At 34.7% G+C, this 21,248-nt stretch overlaps 1 protein-coding gene across 5 annotated transcripts in view; it reads right to left on the bottom strand.

The window, feature by feature from the left end:
• Positions 1 to 2,901: 2,901 nt before the first annotated feature.
• LOC124371157 (serendipity locus protein alpha-like) overlaps positions 2,902 to 21,248 on the bottom strand; it is a 56,097-nt gene continuing 37,750 nt past the window's right edge. For 4 of the 5 annotated variants that reach the window (XM_046829472.1, XM_046829483.1, XM_046829488.1 and 1 more), the window contains 4 exons: positions 20,904 to 21,056; positions 16,178 to 16,279; positions 12,375 to 12,707; positions 2,902 to 3,346 (listed from right to left, as the gene is read on the bottom strand). In XM_046829472.1, the coding sequence (XP_046685428.1) occupies positions 3,099 to 3,346; positions 12,375 to 12,707; positions 16,178 to 16,279; positions 20,904 to 21,056 (836 nt within the window). In that variant the 3' untranslated portion in view covers positions 2,902 to 3,098. The remainder of the gene's footprint in view (positions 3,347 to 12,374; positions 12,708 to 16,177; positions 16,280 to 20,903; positions 21,057 to 21,248) is intronic. The other variant, XM_046829477.1, reaches the window with a different exon arrangement.

The raw sequence follows: 21,248 nt of genomic DNA, 5'->3' as shown, positions 1-21,248 counted from the left end.
ATTGATTGCAGTTTTTGGAAAAAGAGACTGTTTTTATAGTTGGAGTCAAATTTAACAGCTACAGTGTCCTGATATTTGTCATAAATTTTATTTGTCAGATTAATTAAAAATTGCATCATGGTCTGAGAAAATAAAAGGAACTACATTACACGACAAAACATATTTTCTATGACAGTTAACAAAAACATTATCTAAGCAGTTATGACCTCGTGTAGAGTTGTTGTTCAAGTGATAAAAATTATGTTGTCGAAGGATGTTAAGCATACCTTTGACAGATTTTTTTATTTGTATTTACATCAAAATTAATATTTATGTCCCCACCGACTATGACAGTATAGTTTGGCCAACTTAGATTGTATAAGAAAGCAAATTTTCCAGGGTTTCAAGAAAAAAATATTGTAATCGCCCTGCTGTGGAGTGGTATAAAAGATATTATTTAAAACTTTCAATTCATCTATAAAAAACTGCACAACATTCAAAATGAAATTCTATGCAGAAACTATTCACATCACATGGTCTTGACTGAAACCTGATCATTTACAAAGATCAGGCAACCACCTCTACTATGAGTATTCCGGCAATAGGCTGAGATGCAACTAAATCCAATTGGGAAGGAAGATGGCAATTCAGCAGGGTTAAGCCAATGCTCTGATAAACAAATGAAAATTAAATTTGAAACATTAGTTAAAGAGGTCTCTAACAGTAATGTTTTGTTTCTGAGCCCTTGAACATTCAAAAACATCCCAAAATAATTGTTAATATGGTTATTATGATTCTTATTTGCTTCACATGATAGACTATTGCTATTAAACTAAGGCCTTGTTACATGGTGTTTGTTTTTCCTTAAAAAATAACTATTTTCAGCCTGAGGCTCTCTTGTAACATGATTGCACTCATTCACTAATTTTTGCATCAAAATAATTTTTGTCAGTGTTTGGTGTATTAAAGCCCTGTACTGGTGAAGAAATACTATTATTCACAAGAGTTGAGGACAGCAAAGATGTTCCCAGGACTTTTCCTCCGGAGGGAGACAGGCAGAGTATCCTCGTAGAGGTGTCTGTTGGTTTGACTCTGAGAGTTGGACATTTGGTTCCGACTGGGATGACTGCTGTAATTCTTCCAAACTATTCTCTCTAGAAGTGGGGCCTGGTAGTTCTGCCTTGGGAAGAGTGTAATCCTGCCACTGCCACGGCTGTTCACATTTGAAGGGGAAACTGGTGGTATTCTCTGTGGGGTTATCTTCAAAGTCATTTGACTGATCTCAGTCACAGATGGGCTTTTTATGTGACCTGGTGGGGGTGTCTGCTGGCCACTCTCACTACTATCCAAAGCCGGGGGCATCCGCAGATGTTCCTGAAGGAACATTTGATGTTAGGGAAACCAATAGCCTGGACTATTGTTCTGGCAAGTAATCTTTTCCCATCTTGTTTAGGTGCAATTTCCATGTCGAGTAAAATGCTGTTTTTCTAAGCTGAGTATTGTCCAGTAACACCAAAACTGTTCATTTCTTTTAAGTTTCTTGTTTGAAATTGCTATCTGTTTATTAATGATATGTGTCCTTCCTAGGTCGTATCTTGGAAACATTGGAACAACAATAAATTTGGTGTGGTTATTTTTCTGACAAAATGTACGAATCTGCTTAGGAAATAACCTGGGCAGCTCGACGATTTATGTAGGCAACTCGGTTCATATCATTTGCCCCTCCGATTATAACAGCCACATCCTTGTCAGTCATGTCTGCACAGATGTCAGTAGCATTCTTCACGATGTAGGTAATTGGAGCTCCAGGACAGACATTAAACAAACACCTCAGATTTTGGAACCAGTGGTTGTAAAATTTCATAGAGATCTCTGCCATGACTATCAGAAAAAATATGAACTTTTTTCGGCATAAAATTCTCACTCTTATTTTCCTGTTGTGCAACAAATTTTAGTATGTATGGTGCTAGTTTTAGTGACAGTATTTTTAATTTGTTTAGCATCATTTTTGTTTCTGAATCTACTTCTTAATATGTTGACTTCTGTATGGTTTATACATTCTTCAGATTTCTTGGTTGATAGAATTTCATATTTATTGTTAAGTGTAATAGGGGGTATATGGAAGATTTGGCCACTCACTTAATGACTTGAAATTCATGTATTTACCTTTTCTGACAACTTCACAGAAAACTATCCTCTGACTTTTCAGGCAGGTCTTCTTTTCGAGAACCAGAGAATGATTTTAAATCTTCCTCAAGCAGTTTTTGTGATTTCAATCAGGTTTCTATGATCCAGCATTAGTTCAGTATATAGATGTTCAAGGTTTTGATATTTAGTTTCGTTTTTTTTATTTTGTTCCAAAAGGGCCTCTAGTTTTATTTCTCTCCAGTATTATCTGTTTTTCTATATCTAATTTTTCTTTTGATATTTTTTTCCTTTTCATTCTGCCAGATTTTTTCTCTAGAGTCCAGTTTAAATAAATCAAACTTCTTCCTGTAATTTCCACAATTGTGTATCTTGTGTATCTTTGTGTATCAATCATGCATTAATTTACTTTTCTGGCTTATACCAAAAGAACAAACCCTATCATCGTAAGGAATTTAAATGCCGCAAAGGATATTTCAATTTGTTCTTTAAATAAAGATAGCCTTTTGCACTAAAAATCTGATGCTAGTGTACTACAAATACTTTTTGGTTGCATTAGATTTTCTTTATATTAACTCCTTTATTTTGCTAAGCAGAAATAGAGTGCCCACCATTTCATTGACATGAATATTTTCATTGTTAAACCTTTTTAAGTACATAAAAAATGCCTTTTTCCCCAAACACCTCTAAATTTACAAAATATAGCTGTACACGTAATGAACATGAATTTTAAAAATGGTCATGGTACTCAAAAGGTTTAGAAGAGATAAAGTCAGATGTATTAAAATTATTTTAATAAATTCTTTTAGCTTAAAACTTCATGTTAAATTATGCCATGGCAGAGATAGATACAAACTTTCCTGTAACCTATAATATAAATAATATTTGGAAAGAACTTTTAAATGACAAATTCCACTCATTCAAATTGAATTTTTAGAGATCTGACAGTTGCTTGATTCTAAGCAATAGATTCCCTAACTCTGTTCTTTCAGCTTCTCCAGTTTCTCATCCAAGAAAGCAAGGTCCTGTAGTCTGTCAGGAGTGTTGATGTCGGATGGTAATGACCCAGAGACCTGAGAGAACCAGTGGCTATTGAATGATTCCCCAGAAAAGTGCCTTTTCAGCTCACCAGAGAGTGGTGTTGGTCTGTTAAGTGTCCAGTTGTTGGCCTCCATCTCTGACGACAGAGTATCAGCCAGAGTGCTTAAACTCTCCAGGATATCTGTAAACATATGTAAATATTCTAAATATTTACATACATATATTTTTATAAAGACAATCAAATAGTCTAATGACAGAAAACATCAAACAACATTAAAAATAATGAACATCATGTTAATTTTTAAACTAAACAAACATAATTTGTATTGCAGTTCAGAAGTGTTGACATAACTGAATGTTTTGGTTTGATTCCAAAACAATGTAGCCAATAGGCTATATTGGGCTCACAAGTTTTGTTCAACTGTGAAACAATAGCTGTTCAGAATTTAATCCAGTTAATCCTTCTAGTAGCTTTAATACAGCTATTTTAATTTTGAGTTAAAAGACCTAAACACACAACATATAGGTCACCATTCATGTTTTTTAATTTAAAATGTTATACATTTTTTGAGAAATTTTAAGCTATAACCGTATGTATTATGTTCAATTTATGTCTTATTTCTTTAAAAAAAGCTCTTTTGAGAAAACATACAATCATCCTAATTTATAATTTTACACATCAGCTGTATTTATTTTAATAAGAAATAGTTCATACAAGTACAGTTGAATAAATTAGCATGTTGGATACTACGAGGGTCTTCCAGAAAGTAAAGAACGTTTTGTTATAAGTCAATAAAAACAAAAGATAAGAGCATGAAAATTTATTTATAAATACTTATAAACTTACTCTATTTTTCTACAAAATCGCCGGAACTGTCAAGGCACTTGTTGTAGCGTGGCACCAGTTTTTTCTATACCGACGTTATACTGTTCTGCCGCCAAGGAATGAAGCCACGTTTTTACTCCTTCTTTGAGGTCTTCGTCACCCAAAAAGTTTTTTCCGCCTAAAAACACTTTCAACTTTGGAAACAAGTGATAGTCACTCGGAGCCAGATCTGGACTATACGGAGGGTGTCCGAAGATTTGCCATTTGAAAGAATTGAGTTCTGCTTTGGTTCGTGCACTGCAATGAGGCCGAGCATTGTCGTGGATCAGCACCACTTTCGACGACAGCATTCCGCGTCGTTTGTTCTGAATAGCACGGCGAAGCCGATGCAAGGTCTCGATGTAGGCCTCTGAGTTGATTGTTTCGCCTCTCGGCATGAACTCCACATGGATTAAGCCTTTTCGGTCCCAAAAAACTGTTGCCATCAATTTCCTGGTGTTCAAATTTGGTTTTTCTTTCCTGTTTTTTGTTGGTGAATTCGAGTGATGCCATTCCATTGACTGGAGCTTTGTTTCCGGGGTTCGATAGGAAACCCAAGTTTCGTCACCCGTTACGATGCGGTCAAGAAACGCATCACCTTCTTCGTCATACTGAGTCAAAAACTCAAGAGCTGCTCCCATCCGTTTAGTCTTGTGGACATCAGTAAGAATCTTAGGCACCCAACGAGCACACATTTTCTGATAACCAAGACGTTCAGTCACTATTTCGTGCAAAAGCGACCTTGAAATTTGTGGAAAAAATTCCACTAGACCACTCAAAGTGAAACGACGGTTTTGTTGAATTTTTCCATCAACTTTCGCTGCCAACTCGTCAGTAACGAGTGACGGCCTTCCACTTCGTTCCTCGTCGTGCACATTAGTTCGACCTTCCTTAAATTGAATGCACCATTTTCTCACTGATGACTCGTTCATCGCATTGTCACCGTAAACTGCCTTAATTTGCCTATAAATTTCAATAGGTCGAACATTCTGTGCATTCAGAAACCGTATCACACTACGCAGTTCACACTTGGCGGGATTTTCAATTAACGCCGCCATTTTAAACTTTCACAGGAGACGCAAACGTGACCTCACGGTACCGCTACTCAGCTCACACTGAGGCAGAAGGTGTGGCTAACGAACAAGCTATCTACCGCGGTGGTGGGGGAACTGCGCCGCCCGTGATGCGCAATCGTTCTTTACTTTCTGGAAGACCCTCGTACTTATCAGGCCTAGCAACTCTTATACTACTTATTAAGTAGAAATGATTTATTTCTTTACATGTCATTTCATATTTTAGTTCTTTTCTGTCTACATAATACGAGGGCGGTTTGATAAGCCTGCTAAATTAGTATGAAAGAGCGAGGAATTTTCAGAACCTGCACTGTTGTTGGTAAACCTGATATTTCCAAGGATATTACAGCAAATTTTGAATGAAAGCTGTTATCAGTTGAGTTTTGGTAGCCAGCTGAAGTGGTAACTGTGTAGTTAGTTCCTTAGGATGGAGAAAAACAAATTTTGTGTGGTTATTAAACATTTTCATTTGAAGGTTTGGACTGCATAGATTAAATCCGAGTTGGATGAAGTCCATGTGTGTCCTGCACCAATATTGAAGGCATCTCAACTGAACGAGATGCCTCCATGAAAAAATGGCCATGACGAAGCTCTGTGCGTGATGGATGCCATGCCTGCTCACTTTAGACCAAAAACAGAAACGAAAGAACATTTATACTCAGAATCTCAGAATGCACGAAGAGTGGGGAGAGTGCACCAAGGAAGGTGAAGACCCCAGGATCATAGGCGTAATTTGGGGGTGGCAAGGGGTGGCAGTTGCCACCCCAGAATTGTGGAGCCCGGTATTTTGCCACCCCAGAATTTTGAAGTAAATGTCTAAATAATTTACATATAACTTACTTAAAACTGGAAAATACAAGTCTACCAATAGGGAACCTTTTAACTTTATATCAATTCTCCATTAATTTTGCTTAGTTTTAGCACAGAAAGATAGCACGTCTTTTAAAAACTTGTAAAATCATAAACTTAAAATGAAATATTGGTGTAGTAGAATTTACGAAATGAAATAAGAACATTAAATGCGTGAAGAGCGAGAATGAGCAATGTAGGCTGCTTCTCGTCTGCCGTCTGGAAACGGCAACTCTGTAATACACAGTTGGCGAGGGAGATTTGGCAACAGGGCACCTGTTGTAGTATATTGTCTTTACAGGCTAGAAGCAGACAACGTCTGTCGTTGTCGCCTGCCTACTTTAACCTTACTCCTCAGTAGATGTATTCGATTAGTGCAGTTGCAGTACGATGTGAATTACATTTCAAGTGAACCGTCGTATGATTGGCATGGACTAAGAGATGGTAAGTTTAGTTCAGTTATTTCTTATTTCGTAGGTTAAACTTAGGTGTTGGTCAGTTTCTGGAGTTTCCCCATCTTTGTTTACATCCAACTAGGCCTAATGCTGAAAAATAGAAAATCTTTTTACTGACTAGATTTCAATAAATGGCCCCCAAAAAACATAACCTCAACTTCTAACTTTATTAGTTCTGCCAGTTAGTTCTGCATTGTTACGGTTATGGTTTTAGTTGTTTAAACATTTTTATAGGTGTAATTGGTTGGTATAGGAGAAGTTTTTGCATATATAAGGGAAGTAGCTTGTTTTATAGTACGGTATGGAATACTAGGTTTTATTTTTGTTTGTTTGGCCACCTAAAATGCTTTTACCGATGTCATATAACCTCACATTTAACGCAACACTACTTTAACCTATATATGTAAAAAATAACAACGATACCATCCAATCACCTGAAATTAAGTAATTTCAGCTTATACCTCTAATTAGGTTATGTTACTGTCATTTTAATAACTCCCTCCCGCCTTCCTGTGTTTGACAGCTGTTTTTGCAATGCCGTGGCTGTCAGGCTGCAGACGTTTGTGTCGAAGAGCCAATGACTAAAAAGGTCATACAAAATAATTAGTAAACATCCAGATCTTTTATGGTCTTGCAATTATTTTAAAATACATGTTTTACAATCAACTCGTAGAGAAGGCACTAAATGAACTTTATCTTTAGGGCAAAAAAAGATTATGTGTAATAAAAATACCAGATTAATAGCAAATTTTAAACTATTTCGAAACCTGGTAATGTGTAGGCAGACTTGGGTTTTCGTGTACGCCTACAGCTTCTTAAGTACAGTTTACAGTATGCAAATAAAAAGTATGACTGTTTTACTCATTGGCTGTTAGGGCTGTGTTTATTTCCGATACAAATTTTACACAAAATTTCCCAAAATTACAAAACAAAACTTTGGTAGATAAATCAAAATAAAGTAAAAATGAAGAATAATGGTTTTCTTAAAAACACACCGTTTTTGAGATATCTACCATTTTGTTTTATTAAATTTTTATTTATATCTCGAGAATGTTTTTGACCGATTTAACTCAAACTTGGCATGGTTTTTTATCTAATACAATATCCATATTCAGAAGAATTACCAATTTAATTCAATCATTAGTTTCAAATGATTGCCATTTAAAATTTTCTTAACCTAAATTGTATGAAAACCATAAACTTGAAGTCAAATGTCAGGGCATCTTTTTTGTTGCCCTTTCAATCCCCTATCAAATGGTACAATGTCAAAACAAAGAGATGAGAAATAGTGTCACACACAATAGCGCCCAAAATCAAAAAAAATTGTGCAAAGCCTATGCATGTTATATTAGACTTGTATTAATTTTAGGTTTAGGACTCTGTGTTCTAGTAGCATTTTGCCATTATTTAAATGTTCTTTTGCTATTCTTAATGGGGTTTTTTCAGGCTCAGAAGAACAAAAAAGGGCAGAGTTCGTTGCTGTCCTACTTTAGCTCAGGCCCAGCAAACAAAAGAAACGGTTAGAAGATGAACTACCAGAAGGAGTTGTTTTGGAACATGAACCAGAACCGGCTGTAGTAAGACGTTTTAGATTCGTCATCGGCTCAGTTAACAACCACAACTACAAATGAAGATACCACAACTACTCCTACAGATGAAGTGCAGAGTCTAGCTGTTCCTCTAGTTCATCTGACCAATTGACAATCACTGTAATTAATAAACGTGATCCTGCTCATGGCCCAGGTTTGGCTAAGGCGTTTTTTAGGGAAAGGCTCATTCCAACCACGAGAATTAAATTTCCCTAAAATCGGATGGTAGGAAATTTAGGCCAGAGTGGTATAAAACTGTATCCTCTTGGCTGGAATACAGTCCTCTAACTGACAAAGCGTTCTGTTTTGCCTGCCGTTCGTTTTACAGCCAGAAGAAAAAAATGCAGAAAATGTATTTACACTCAGTGGGTTTTCCAAATGGAAAGAAAGCTGTAAAAGTATTTGAGAATCATGAAAAGAGTAACCTCGCATCGAAGTAGTAACACTAAAATCAGTTCTTTAAGAGAAGCCGACAAAAGTGGCACTGTTATTGAAAAAGTAAATCAAAAAGTATTCAGAAGAAGTACAAGAAAACAGATTGTACTTAGAGGCTTTGTGTGAATCCCTGATATTTTGTGGGAGACAATCTATTGCTCTAAGAGGTCATGACGAATCTACAGATTCAAAAAACAGAGGAAACTTTTTGGAGCTGATGAGGCTATCGTTCCAAAGATAATAGTTTAGTAAACAAATTCTTTGTAAGAGCATCGCAAAAATTTTCAATATACTTCAGCGACTTTCCAGAATGAGCTTCTGTCCATAATTGGGGAACAAATTAAGTTGCACCATTGCAAAGAAGTTAAAGATGCAAATGTTTTTGCCATTATAGCTGATGAGACCCAAGACATAGCAAAGCACGAGCAAGTAGCTATTGTCTTGAGACATGTTAATGATAAACTAGAAGTTCATGAGTCGTTTGTGGGGTTTTACCGTGCTAGAAGAACTTGATGGCGATACACTGGCAAATGTACTTAAGGACGTTTTTGATTTCACTGGACTTGAATATTAAATCATCTGCGTGCTCAGTGCTATGATGGGGCTTCGAACATGAGGGGTCCCTACAAAGGAGTGGCAGCTAGAATTATACAAGAAGCCCCATGGCAATGTAAACATTCACTGCAATGCACATATATTGAACTTGTGCATTGTAAGCTGTTGCAACAAGCGTGAATTCAATAAGAAACACCTTCTTTGTGCTTCAAAGTCTTTAACAACTTCATTGAGAAATCAACTAAAAGACATGCTGTTTTTGAAAACATTCAAAAAAGTGCAAAAAGCTTTAGTGGTGGAACAGCAACATTGAAGTCTTTGAGTGATACCCAGATGGGCTTGCCGTGTCGAAGCAGTGCGTTCTTTGTTAGATAATTTTGATGCCACTCTTACGACACTACGAGAGATTTCTGAAACAGACCCTGACAGTGGTGGACAAGCCAATGCTTTGTTGAAAAATATGGAGGACTTCAACTTTGTATTTGACCTTCTATTACTCAGGAGAGTTCTAACACAATGTGACATACTGTCAAAGACCCTTCAGTCAAGCAGTGTGACCTATGAAGTTGTGAAATCTGTAAAAAACAGCACACTTGAAGTTTTGCAATCCTTCAGAACAGATGAGTTTTTTTCACCAAGTTGTTCAATCACTGCACAGAAATTGCTGACACGTGCGGGTTTAGAGCTGCCGAGTTGCCAAAGAAGGGCAAAATTCCCTCAAAAATCGGGGGTGGGAGTAAAGCTCCATTTGAATCTGTACAACAGTACTACAAAGTTTCAATCCTCTGGCCAGTTATTGATATCCTAAGCGAGGAGATAGAGGCCAGGCTTCAAGAAAACAACCTAGATGTACTTAACCACTTAAGCAAAGTTTCTAGGTGGAAGTGATATATAGACACAGCCAGTGTACAGTATGTGTGTAAATACTATAGTTTAGACTATGACATTCTTCTGTCTGAACTAAAACTGTTTTAACAGAACGGAGGAATCAAGAAGCAAAAGTATCCAAGAAAGAGCTGACGTTTTTGTACAAACATCTTTGAAAAGTGTGTTCCCTATGCTTTTTGAACTTTTTCGTTTGTACTATACAATTCCAATGAACTCGGCATCGTGTGAGAGATCCTTTTCATGCTTACGGCGGTTAAAGACATATCTAGAAACTCTATTGGCCAGGAGAGGTTGTCTTCGTTAGCCCTTTTGGCTATTGAAAGGAGTGTAGAAATAGACATTTCAAAAGTAATTGATGACTTCAATTCAAGCCAGAAGAGAAGGCTTCATTTTGTTTTAAAACTAACTTGTGGATGCAGTCTGGTTACATAGAATAAAGTGAAATTTGTTTGATCATGTTTACTTGATTTTTCCTTTTATAAAAAACAAACGGGCTGGCACACATAAATTAAAATTGGGCACACTTTTGAGTTGTGTGTGAACAATAATTACCTCACTTGTGGACCTTGTGGTTTAGTTAATAACTCAATTCATTAAAAATTTATTGTTTTAGGCTAAGTTGTTTAGCAGTAAAATTTTTGTAAAAATAGCTTGAAAAAGCTTAAAATACTAACAAATTTAAAGCCAGTTTTCTTACAATTTTCCGGGGGAGGGCCCCGGACCCCCCCTCCACCTGGGGGGTATTCCATACCCCCCCAGTAGATCTTGCCACCCCAGTTAAAAAGCTGAAATGACGCCCATGCCCAGGATCAGGGTATAATCCTGATATATTATCTGGAAAAAGGTAGATCCCATTAAAGGTGGATCCTATTATGCTGTTCTGCAGAATAGTTTGAAACAGAAACTCATTAAAAATGTTAAGATTTGCACGGAAAAAGGTGCTGTTTCACCAGGACAATGCCCAGCCCACACAGTAGCTAACACAATGGAAAAAGTGTTCGACTTGGGATTCAAATTGGTTCCTCACCCACTCTGTTCACCAGACTAGGCTCCGGATGCCTTCTTCTTATTCCCAAACTTGAAAATTTGGTTTGGTGGAAAGAAATTTTCATTGAATGAGGAAGTGGCCAGACTGAGACAGACTATTTCGCAGAGTTTGATGAAGCCTATTATGCTGATGGATTGAAAATATTGGAAACTCACTGGACCAAGTGTATAGCTTTGCAAGGAGACAGTCGAGAAATAAAGTGAGTTTTTACCTTTAAAACAATATTTTATTCTATTTGTACCAGACTTATCAAATCATCCTTCTATATTTTACAGAATCATAACTTGTACAGACTACAAATAATAAATAACTAAATTGTATTATCTGCATTTATAACAAAACTATTATTTACACATTTATTCAGAACTTATGGGTCAGAAATTAAGTTTTAAATAAATAACAAATCATATATAACTTTTACAGCTTTTTTATTACATACATTTAAAAGAACGCTTCTTAAACTATTTCTTAAATGCAGTAAACATTTATATTTAAGCACGCATGATTTTATTAGTCTCTGACTCTATTCATTGTCCATCAATGTACATATATTGAATAAAACATTATTTGATTTGATTTGACATTGTGACACTAACAGATGTGCATGGAATGTAGCTACTGATACAAGTCCTGATACTGAGACATCACATGAGCCATCCGACCACTCCACTTCATTCAGTGGGAATAAGTGAGCGCTCGACCTCATAATTATTAATATTTTGTTTTTTTCTTTTGCAATTGAAGATAATTAAATGACACACTTGCTATAGAACGTTTGCCTATTTAAAAATTATTTTGTTTATTAAGGCTGTAAGACATTATTAGGCTATATCTTCATTTAACATTAGATTTGAAAGTGACATACATATTTTGTAAATAACAAAAGAGTTTGAAACAGACAAGTAATAACAGATGATTCATGTGGTTGTAATCAATCAGCTGTGATAGATATGTGAGGAGTATTGTAGTCTGACCTTTATCTGATGCTCCCCTTTAAAATGGGTCTAAAGTTTAATACTCCATTATAAATAGGGACTTTTCTGAAATTCATAAGTGTTTCACTTTGGAAACATAGATTTTAAGGTCTCATTACTAATGAATTGTTAAAAATACAATTATCTGTTAATAGTAAGTGCTCATAATTTATTTTCATTATGGAATCTCCCTCTATTTCTAATATAAATAATAAACCATACTAACAGAAAATAATGTTTTAAAATTTCATTATCATTACAGCACTAAAATCTAAGTTTCTAAAGTGAAGCATTTATGGATTTGAGTAGAGTTTCTATTTATAATTCAGTTTTAAACTTCATCCCCATGTGAACCTCATTTGCGTAACCAGCAGCTAACTGGAGTGCACTTGTAAGCAAGACAGTTTGTAGAGTAGTTAGATGCATTCACTACAGTAAACTTGTTAAATAAGAATCTTGACAGAATATTGTAACTAACCTGTAATGTCTAATGCTAGGTTGCTAGAACTCTCTCCTTCTGTAAGATTTCCAAAACCTGCAGATGTACTCTTGTCCATGACACGGGACTGTACTAGTGCCCGTGGTGTTCTCACATATAGTGTTGTGTTACGCTCAGCCTTGTGGCTCAGGAAGGGAGTAAGCCAGTCTCCACCTCCTCCCTTGGGTGTCTCCAGGGCATTGTTTACTGTCTCTGTCCTCCTTGGAGTTCTCGTACTAGACTGTACTTCCTCTTCTGCTCTAATTATTTCCGTAAGATTCAGGATGCGAATTTGGCGATTCTCTTTCATCTCAGAGATTTTATTCTTTAACCCTGTAGTAAGAGAGTATTGGAAAGAGAAGTCATAATCATTTATTAAAAGTAATTTTTATAAATAGATAACATAATAGTTAAAACTATTGTCTTACGACTCCAATATAAATTTATAAACACAGGAGAATAAGAAGTAAACAAATATAAGTGTTAAGAATAAATGTTAGGAATATTACTTTTGATATATTCAGTATCTTTATAGTTCAGTTTTTCTATAACTCAGTTTTAAAACATACAGACTCTTAATTTATGTTATAATCAATAACATAATTATTAATTAATTATGTCCGGGATGTCTCTAGCCAGCATCCCGGACTTCCTTGGTCCTCTCATTACCTACTGCTCATGACCAGGATGATAGTGGTCTTGCATCACTCAAAACTGAAGGTCACATCTTTGTCGTTCTTGTAAAACTATCAATCCCCAAATTATTGGCCCATAATTTAAAATTATTGTTAATAAAGCATGTGGCTTACACACGCTTTAATGTGCTGAACTTTTTATAAACTTTCATCTCATTTGGGGATGTTCATGGAGCACACTTGGGATTGATATTCGCGGCGGTGTTGCAATCCTGGGGGTTGATCCCACGAATTACGAATTTTTTTTTTGTATGTGTATGAAGGTGAGCCTGCGTGCAACTGTATGGAAAGTCAAGTGAATGGATTTAGTTTTTAAGATAAATACTATAAAAAATTTGTATTATTAACTATTGCAATACAATGTAATATATATTGTCAACAGAATAAAATATATTCTATTCTATGTCTTAAGATGAAATTCACTAGTCCATTATTCAGTTTGAAAATGTTTCAGCGTTTATATATAAATGAATGAAAGTAGACCTATTCTTCCACTTTATCATGATTTCATCAATGATCTACTAGGATCGTCGCAATGTGATTTTTCACTTGCCAACATTTGTGTGGCAGCATATCACAGCTCTAAAAATACAGCTATTTAACTGAAAATTATACTATCAGAAAGATATTTTAATTTTTTTGTAAATTGCTTTTAAAAAAGTACAGCAGTTAATGTTTTATATTTACACATATGTATTATCTTTTGATCAGCTACTGTGAAAAACAACAATAAATATATTTAAAATTGAGAAAGCAATTTTACCCGGAAAACTCTACATGTTCAATTTAGTTCAACAATTGAGTTTTACATAAAAAATAGTGAATCTAAATATATTTGTGAGAGGCGGTTTTCGGTCCATTTTCAGTGTGGGTATCACCCCTTCTTAAGTAATCACAATCCAAGCATATGAGCAATAAACTCTTTTTTAGACTTTGTGCTGTAGCCAAACACCGCAAATGTTACCATTAATTTTTTGGGAGGTGTTAGTTTCTCTCATTAAGGCATTTTGTTTAGTAAGAAAAGGAGTAACCATGCTCAATAACTCCAGGTAAGTTGTTTCATCCTTTCTTAAATAGTTCTTCTAGTATCTTGAATGGTAATGAGAGATCTGATAGCAAGTTAATAAACATACCTATCACAAAACAAACATGCTGCACACAGTCTTCACAGTAAATTTGTGAAGAGACTCATGTCAAATTATGCATGTCCTCAAACGCCTGGGCTTGAGTCCAAGACGAAGCTTGACATTATGTTACACTTTTCGGTCGCAATTGAACAATTTATTCAAACCAATTTAGTTCGACGTTTATTCACATATTCACTAATGTATGCTAATTGATGTGGTATATCATACATCCATATGATTTATAATATATCATTGTGAAAAAATTGGTGTTTGAAACTTGGCAGTACACATTTTACCAAAATGTGACATGCTCATCATTTTTTTCTAGCTTCCAATTGTCTTATTTCTATTTTAATATTTTAGAGAGGACAAAATTTCCTATGATATTATAAAATAAAGACAGTGTGGTTTGGAATGAGTAAAATTTTGTAGGGATGTTACTGTGAAATTATTTGTATGGAAAACATTGAGTATAGTTAATTACAGTGCATCAATAACAAATAGACATTTAAAATAGTATTATTCCTACAAGTGTTATTAAAATTCCTGGCTTTGTACTCTATTAAAAATTATTTTGCATATTATACTTCAGTTGTTGAAGTTCATTTAAGTGATGAACAGGAAAACCTTCTTACCTCAGGAGGATGCTACAGACCCACGCTGTGATTAAGGACTGTTGCACTCAGCAGGACGCCATGCTCAAGGTGCCTAGGGTCAGACTAGAGATGGGGAGGAATGGATTTGGATACTTTGGCCCCCATATATACAACAGCGTCCCTCATAGTCTTAAGGCGTATGAATACACATCATTCAAAAATAATCTTTGGAGGATTAACTTTGGAGGAGGAGTTACTCATAAATAATTATTTTCTTTTAATGTATGCTATTTTGCTTGTTTTAATTTCTGTTATACTCTGTGAATATATGTATATATATATATATATATATATATATATATATATATATATATATATATATATATATATTGATTTTGAAAATGTATGACAAGTTATTTTGAAAAATAACTGAAAATCGCTTTAAATAAAAATGTTATTTAATTATTTTACTGTCACCATCATGTAACAATTCAGTGTACATAAAGAAGATAGTAGTTCAAATATTCGAAAAACTATCAAAAGATGAAATGGAAGAAAAATATTGAACTGTGAACAGTTACAAGAATGAACATATTATAATCTGTTCTCATCACCTACATTTTTATATCTCATATTTTGAGAAAACTCAGAAATCTTGTAATGACCCTTTCAAACACCATGATATTCTAATAAAAAATGAAAAGAGATATTTGTAGAAATTTTAAAAGATAGTTACATCACCAGCTTGTGCAGAAAACCCTACATTTAGTAACACAGAAATAGTGGACGAGAATGATGATGAGGAAGTTGATGACTTGAAAATGGCTTCAGTATCAAATGAGAAAGATACACTGAATCAAACATTAATTGGATTTAGATTTAACTCCATTAAAACAATCAGTTTTTTCACCATCAAAACGATTATGTGTTTAAAGAAAAATTAATAAAGTAAAAACAAAACTGACGATTTGACTCAATCCCTCTTACCATAACTAATAAAATATATAATTTAACTAATAAATTCCCTTTACTCCACAAATTGCAAGGAATACAAAATTCTTTCCTAACCCATAAATCTACAATCAGATGGTAGAACCTCCTACTTACCCAATAGGCCTATAGAGAAAACTGTAATTTTATAACCTAATAAATCATATCATAACCACCAATGATCTAGACTAAGTGTATAGCCACACAGTTATCTTTCTCTTTTGTGGTTGACAAAGTTGTGTGACATATTCTAGTATATTTCTGTCTTAAAAAGTAAACAATTGATTGGGAAACTGTTATTAACCAACATGTTTCTCCTATCCCTTATCTTCGATCGGATGTCTATATGAATCTAAATTAACCTAAGAACTTCTTGGGACAGAGAATAAACTCACACTGTGGCCTATAGGAGTTGAACTGAGAGGCTGAGAGTGACTGGAAGGATATGTCAAGCGGCAGATCTCGTATACTGTTCACTGCTTTTCCGGGGCTATCTGCTACATCAAAACATTAAAAATTAAATTAAACATACCATTAGGCTGAAAATCAATAACAAGTTAGACTTACTTTGTCTGGTGCCTCCATCGCATATGCATACACCCATGTATAAATTTATAAACACAATAAAAAAACGCTCTATTTACCGTTATTGTTATTGTTTTGTTTATTTGTGTTTATGTGTGTACAGCATGACCCCAGGACCGGCTGAACTTTTTAAACAATTTTGTTTGTTATTTTATCTTCCAAGAAAAATAAATTAAACTAAACTTAAATGGCCAAAATGAAAATTTCCAATTTTTTTTCAGCGCTGCAAGGATTAAGCTGTATGTGGACTACAGTGATTTCCCTCATTGAGGACTGGTGGAATGTATGTGTTTGAGGTTAATAATAGTTACTTTCACTGTCACATCAACATTTACAAGTACTGACAAAGTGAACGTTGCAGCATAATGCCTGGTTCAGATATTTGACAATAAATTTTTTAAATTTATAAAGTTACAAAAAAGTATTAATTTTTATTTGACTTTTTTACAATAGTGAATTATTGCAACATTATCAAATCCATATGGCCAAACATAAAATGTAACAATAGTAATAATTGAATTACTTTTTAATATTTTAATAAAAGCAAAAAAGACGTAAAAGGGAAATTTTACTTACTCTCAAATACAATTTCTTCAATAAAACTTTATATACAATTTTTACAGTAAATTCCAAATGTACTCTAAACATAAGATACATGTATTACACATTTTCTTCTTCAACAGTATGTTTGTACATATTTTTAATTTATATAAACAATTAAAATATAATCTTTTATGAAACAAATGTTTTGTAACAATGCTTCTCACATTTCTTTGTAGAATATTAATAAAACAAAGCAACAAATGGGACAGATAACCAACTCTATGTAATCTTTACAATCTTATCTTTCATTTAAGTGTATCTATAATATTGTACACTCCCCTTTATTTACTGTACTAGTTGATCCAGTACCAATTGATCTTCTAAATTTATATTAAATATTTTAATTGCTGGTTGATGATAGTTTCCTTACCTTACTCTGTACTCAACAGCAGCAGTTGACAAAAGTGTTACTATTGCATTTTCCATAAACAAAAAACTATGTTTTCATACTATTGTGAAGTAAAAACATCTATCTTGTTAGATTTTTCAATTCAAAAATATAAAAATAATACTCCCATTTTAAAATGAGTATTATTGGATTAAATATGTTTTAAACTAAAGTGCACACTTGTGATGCCAAAATTATATAGTCACCAACGTTTGGAAGATAAGCCTTTTTATTCTTATTTAACACAATAAGAATATTATAAAATAGTATATTATAGTAATTACTTAAAAAATCCTTGACAGATTTTTACAAAGTTTCCATCATTGTTTTTGTTACAACTTTGCACATCTTTTAATAATTTATTGTGTATTGGTAAATATCTGAAATTACCATGAAATGTGGTATTTAATACTAGAAAATTGTCAAAATTTTGAATCTGTACATGGTACAATACCTTTATTTTCCATTAGTATACTTATCCTTTTAACCGCTGTAGTTGAATATACTTGCAAGCAGAGCACTTGCCATCAATGCTACTATAGAGTATTTTCGCACATGTTTTCGTAATTATTTGGGAAAACTTGAGAGGGAGGAGCAGGAATTACTTTGTCATTAGAATTGTTATTTTCACCCCATTTACGAAATATAATCTCTATATATTTACACATGTGTTCTATGCATTGTTATTATTTTTGTTCGTGGCAATGGATTACAATATTGATAATGAGAATGAAATTGTGACAACCTATGCTTGCAGACTGCAACTTAAACGAGGCATAGAAAGGCACAACCGAAACACTTGACAGGCTATGAATTTCACCCTACCGATACACCATCTTTCACTCTTTGAAGAAAAGCCTTCCTACATGGGAGTGAAGTTTCTGAACCTACTACCAGAGACAATGTCTATCGGCTTGGCTTGCAGAGAGACCATTCTACTCAGTTGAAGAATTCATCAATTGGAGATCTTCAGCCATGTTCCAGTGAAAACCCGTCCCCGCATAGTTGACCACCATCACACTCAAAACTTCAGTAATCATTAATATTACACTGTAAAAAAAAATTGAGGTTACTTGTAACTTCAATTTTGTTATTCCTACTCCTGACGCCTATTCTATACTTGATGTATACGAATAAAGTATTCTGATTGATTGATCAATTGACCGTATGTTGTACATACCAAGTTCTGAATTGGGAATTTATGATGATCTTTCAGAAGACGATGCAGATGTTGATGATAATTTATTGATTTATTTACTCAACGACACTTCCCAATTTACATCCCACTGACTGAAAAAAGTAAACCAAAGAAGAAGTCTCATCTGCAGCACAATCATGAGGCGAGAGAAAACGAAAAGTGAATCCCGCTACATGTGTGAGTTTTGTGATGTCTCTTTATGTGTTGTTCCATGTTTTTCAGAATATCATGAACTAAACTACATCTAGGATTGTATTCTAGAATTGTCATAATATAATAAAACAACTGTGGAATAAACTGTCGTATTTATATACTGATAAAAATATACCAATACACTCTCAATGATTTCTTTTAGGGTGTACTTTAAATACACTAAAAAATAATGAAAAAAAGTTATACATAACATACATAGTTATCAAAGGTAAATGAAATGACCTCGATGCCACGGCTATCGCTGTGTTGCATGTACGTTCAGCTAAGAAAAACTCAGTGGCACTGGCACAGCCGGCTGCACAATCTACTCACAATATATCTACAGAATTTCAGTTTTATACTTTTAGCTTTTTTTACAAATTCCATTCTATTGTACAGCGTACATGTGATATTGAGAATAAGATCACTATAGACTCAAGACGCTGGCAGTTCAGAGGACGCTTTCCATAGCAAATGCTTATTGAAGAGTATACAAACCTTCTGTCCTTGGAGTTGTGGAGCAAGTACATTAATTAGAAGTGCCCATAAGTGAAACTCTGTTCTGCCTTGACCACCTCTCTGCATAATTATGCAAGTGTTGAAAACCAAGAAAACAGAAGAGATAAAATGCAGCAAACGTTTAAAATGTTTAAGACAATTTAGTGATCCCGCCGATTGTCAGATTCGTTCTGTAATAAGATTTTGGAATGCAAGGAATGTGAAACCAGCTGAAATTTATCGTCAACTTCGAGATAGTGTATGGGGAAGACGTGATGAGTGAAGGAATGGTGAGAAAGTGGGTTAGAATGTTCAATGGCGGTCAAACAAATGTGCATGATGAGAATCAGATTGGTCGGCCTTCTCCATCACCGATAATCTGGTAAGGGCAGTTGACAACAAAATCCAAGAGAACAGACGTTTCACTACGACAACACTTTTTGATGATTTCCAAAAAATTTCATGCACTCTTTTGTATGGAATTGTTACGGACCGCTTAGGTTATCACAAACTAAGTTTCAGATGGGTTCCAAAAATGCTCACTGACGTGCACAAAACCAAGAGACTCGGAAGTGCTTTGACTTTTCTCACACGGTACAGTGATGATGGTGAAGATTTTTTTAACAAAATTGTGAGAGGTAATGAAACTTGGGTCCGTCATGTCACACCAGAATCCAAACAGCAGTCAATGGAGTGGCGACACACGCAATTTCAGAAGAAACAAAAATTTAAGATGACAATGTCTGCACAAAAAATCATGTGCACTGTCTTTTGGGATCAGAAAGGTGTTTTGCTGATTGATTTTCTCCCAAGAGGTGAAACCATTAATACAGCAAGGTATTGCGAAACCTTAAAAAAAACTAAGGCGGGCAATTCAAAACAAACGGAAAGGAATGCTCAGTAACGGAATTGTGTTGCTCCATGACAATGCTCGGCCCCATACCACTAGTGACACGCAAACATTGGTTTGACAATTTCGTTGGGAGCAATTTGATTACCTGCCCTATAACCCGGACTTGGCACCGTCTAACTACCACTTGTTCCTGCATATGAAGCGCGAGCTAGGCGGCCAACACCTTGAAACCGGCGATGAAGTGAAAACTGCCGTGGAGTCGTGGCTACATTCATTGGCGGGAACCTTCTACAAAGAGGGTACAGACAATTTGATCACCCGCTACGACAAGTGTTTGAACATCGGTGGAAACTGTCGAAAAATAGTTAAACAGTACTTACTGTTTAACACGCCTCGTACATAGACGTCATACTCTGAAGACTATAGACATCTTAGATAGAGCAATGCTTGGAGTATTGGTGGGTGAACCTTACTCATCAGCACTCAACTGTGAGTGTTAATAGTGCATTACAATTTTCCCTATTGATTAAGAAGCTGTATATAATAGTTTTTACTTATGGTTTTTTTACATAGTAACAAAAGGATATTCATATTTGTATTAAAGTGCTGTGCATTTTAACATTTGTGTACAATTTTTACAAAAATCTGGATTTCTGGATTAATGATTCAAATTAATGAAAGTCTACTGAAGTTCATATAACTTTTCCAATTAATACAATTCTTTTTCACTTTGCAACTATTCAAAGCAATTATGTGCATTAAAATGTTTTCCATATAAACTAAGTACAAGAAGTGAGTTATTACCTGTACAACTACCATCGACAGCTGCACATGAAGCTGTAGACACACTCAGCTGGTCACAGATATGGTCAACAGAGTCTAGTATCAGCTTGGTCTGTCTTGTTATAGTAGATGTATGGGCTTGTTTGGTCACTGCCACTTCACACTTATGCAGAGCTGTCATGCAACGTAAATAGTTTACTTTAGTTATAAGTTTAACATAAATCACATCCATGTATTATGGAACAATGTTTGTACCACCTGGTGGCCAGTGTGTGGTGACTAAAGCATTGTAAATGTCTTTCAATATATTTTAATTATATCTGCTTATCATCCAGTTTGAATAAATCATTATTCAGGTGCATTGAA

Source organism: Homalodisca vitripennis, chromosome 1 (genome assembly GCF_021130785.1).
Source record: "Homalodisca vitripennis isolate AUS2020 chromosome 1, UT_GWSS_2.1, whole genome shotgun sequence".
Classification (NCBI taxonomy): Eukaryota; Metazoa; Arthropoda; class Insecta; order Hemiptera; family Cicadellidae; genus Homalodisca; species Homalodisca vitripennis.
This window is presented reverse-complemented; position numbering and strand designations above follow the sequence as displayed.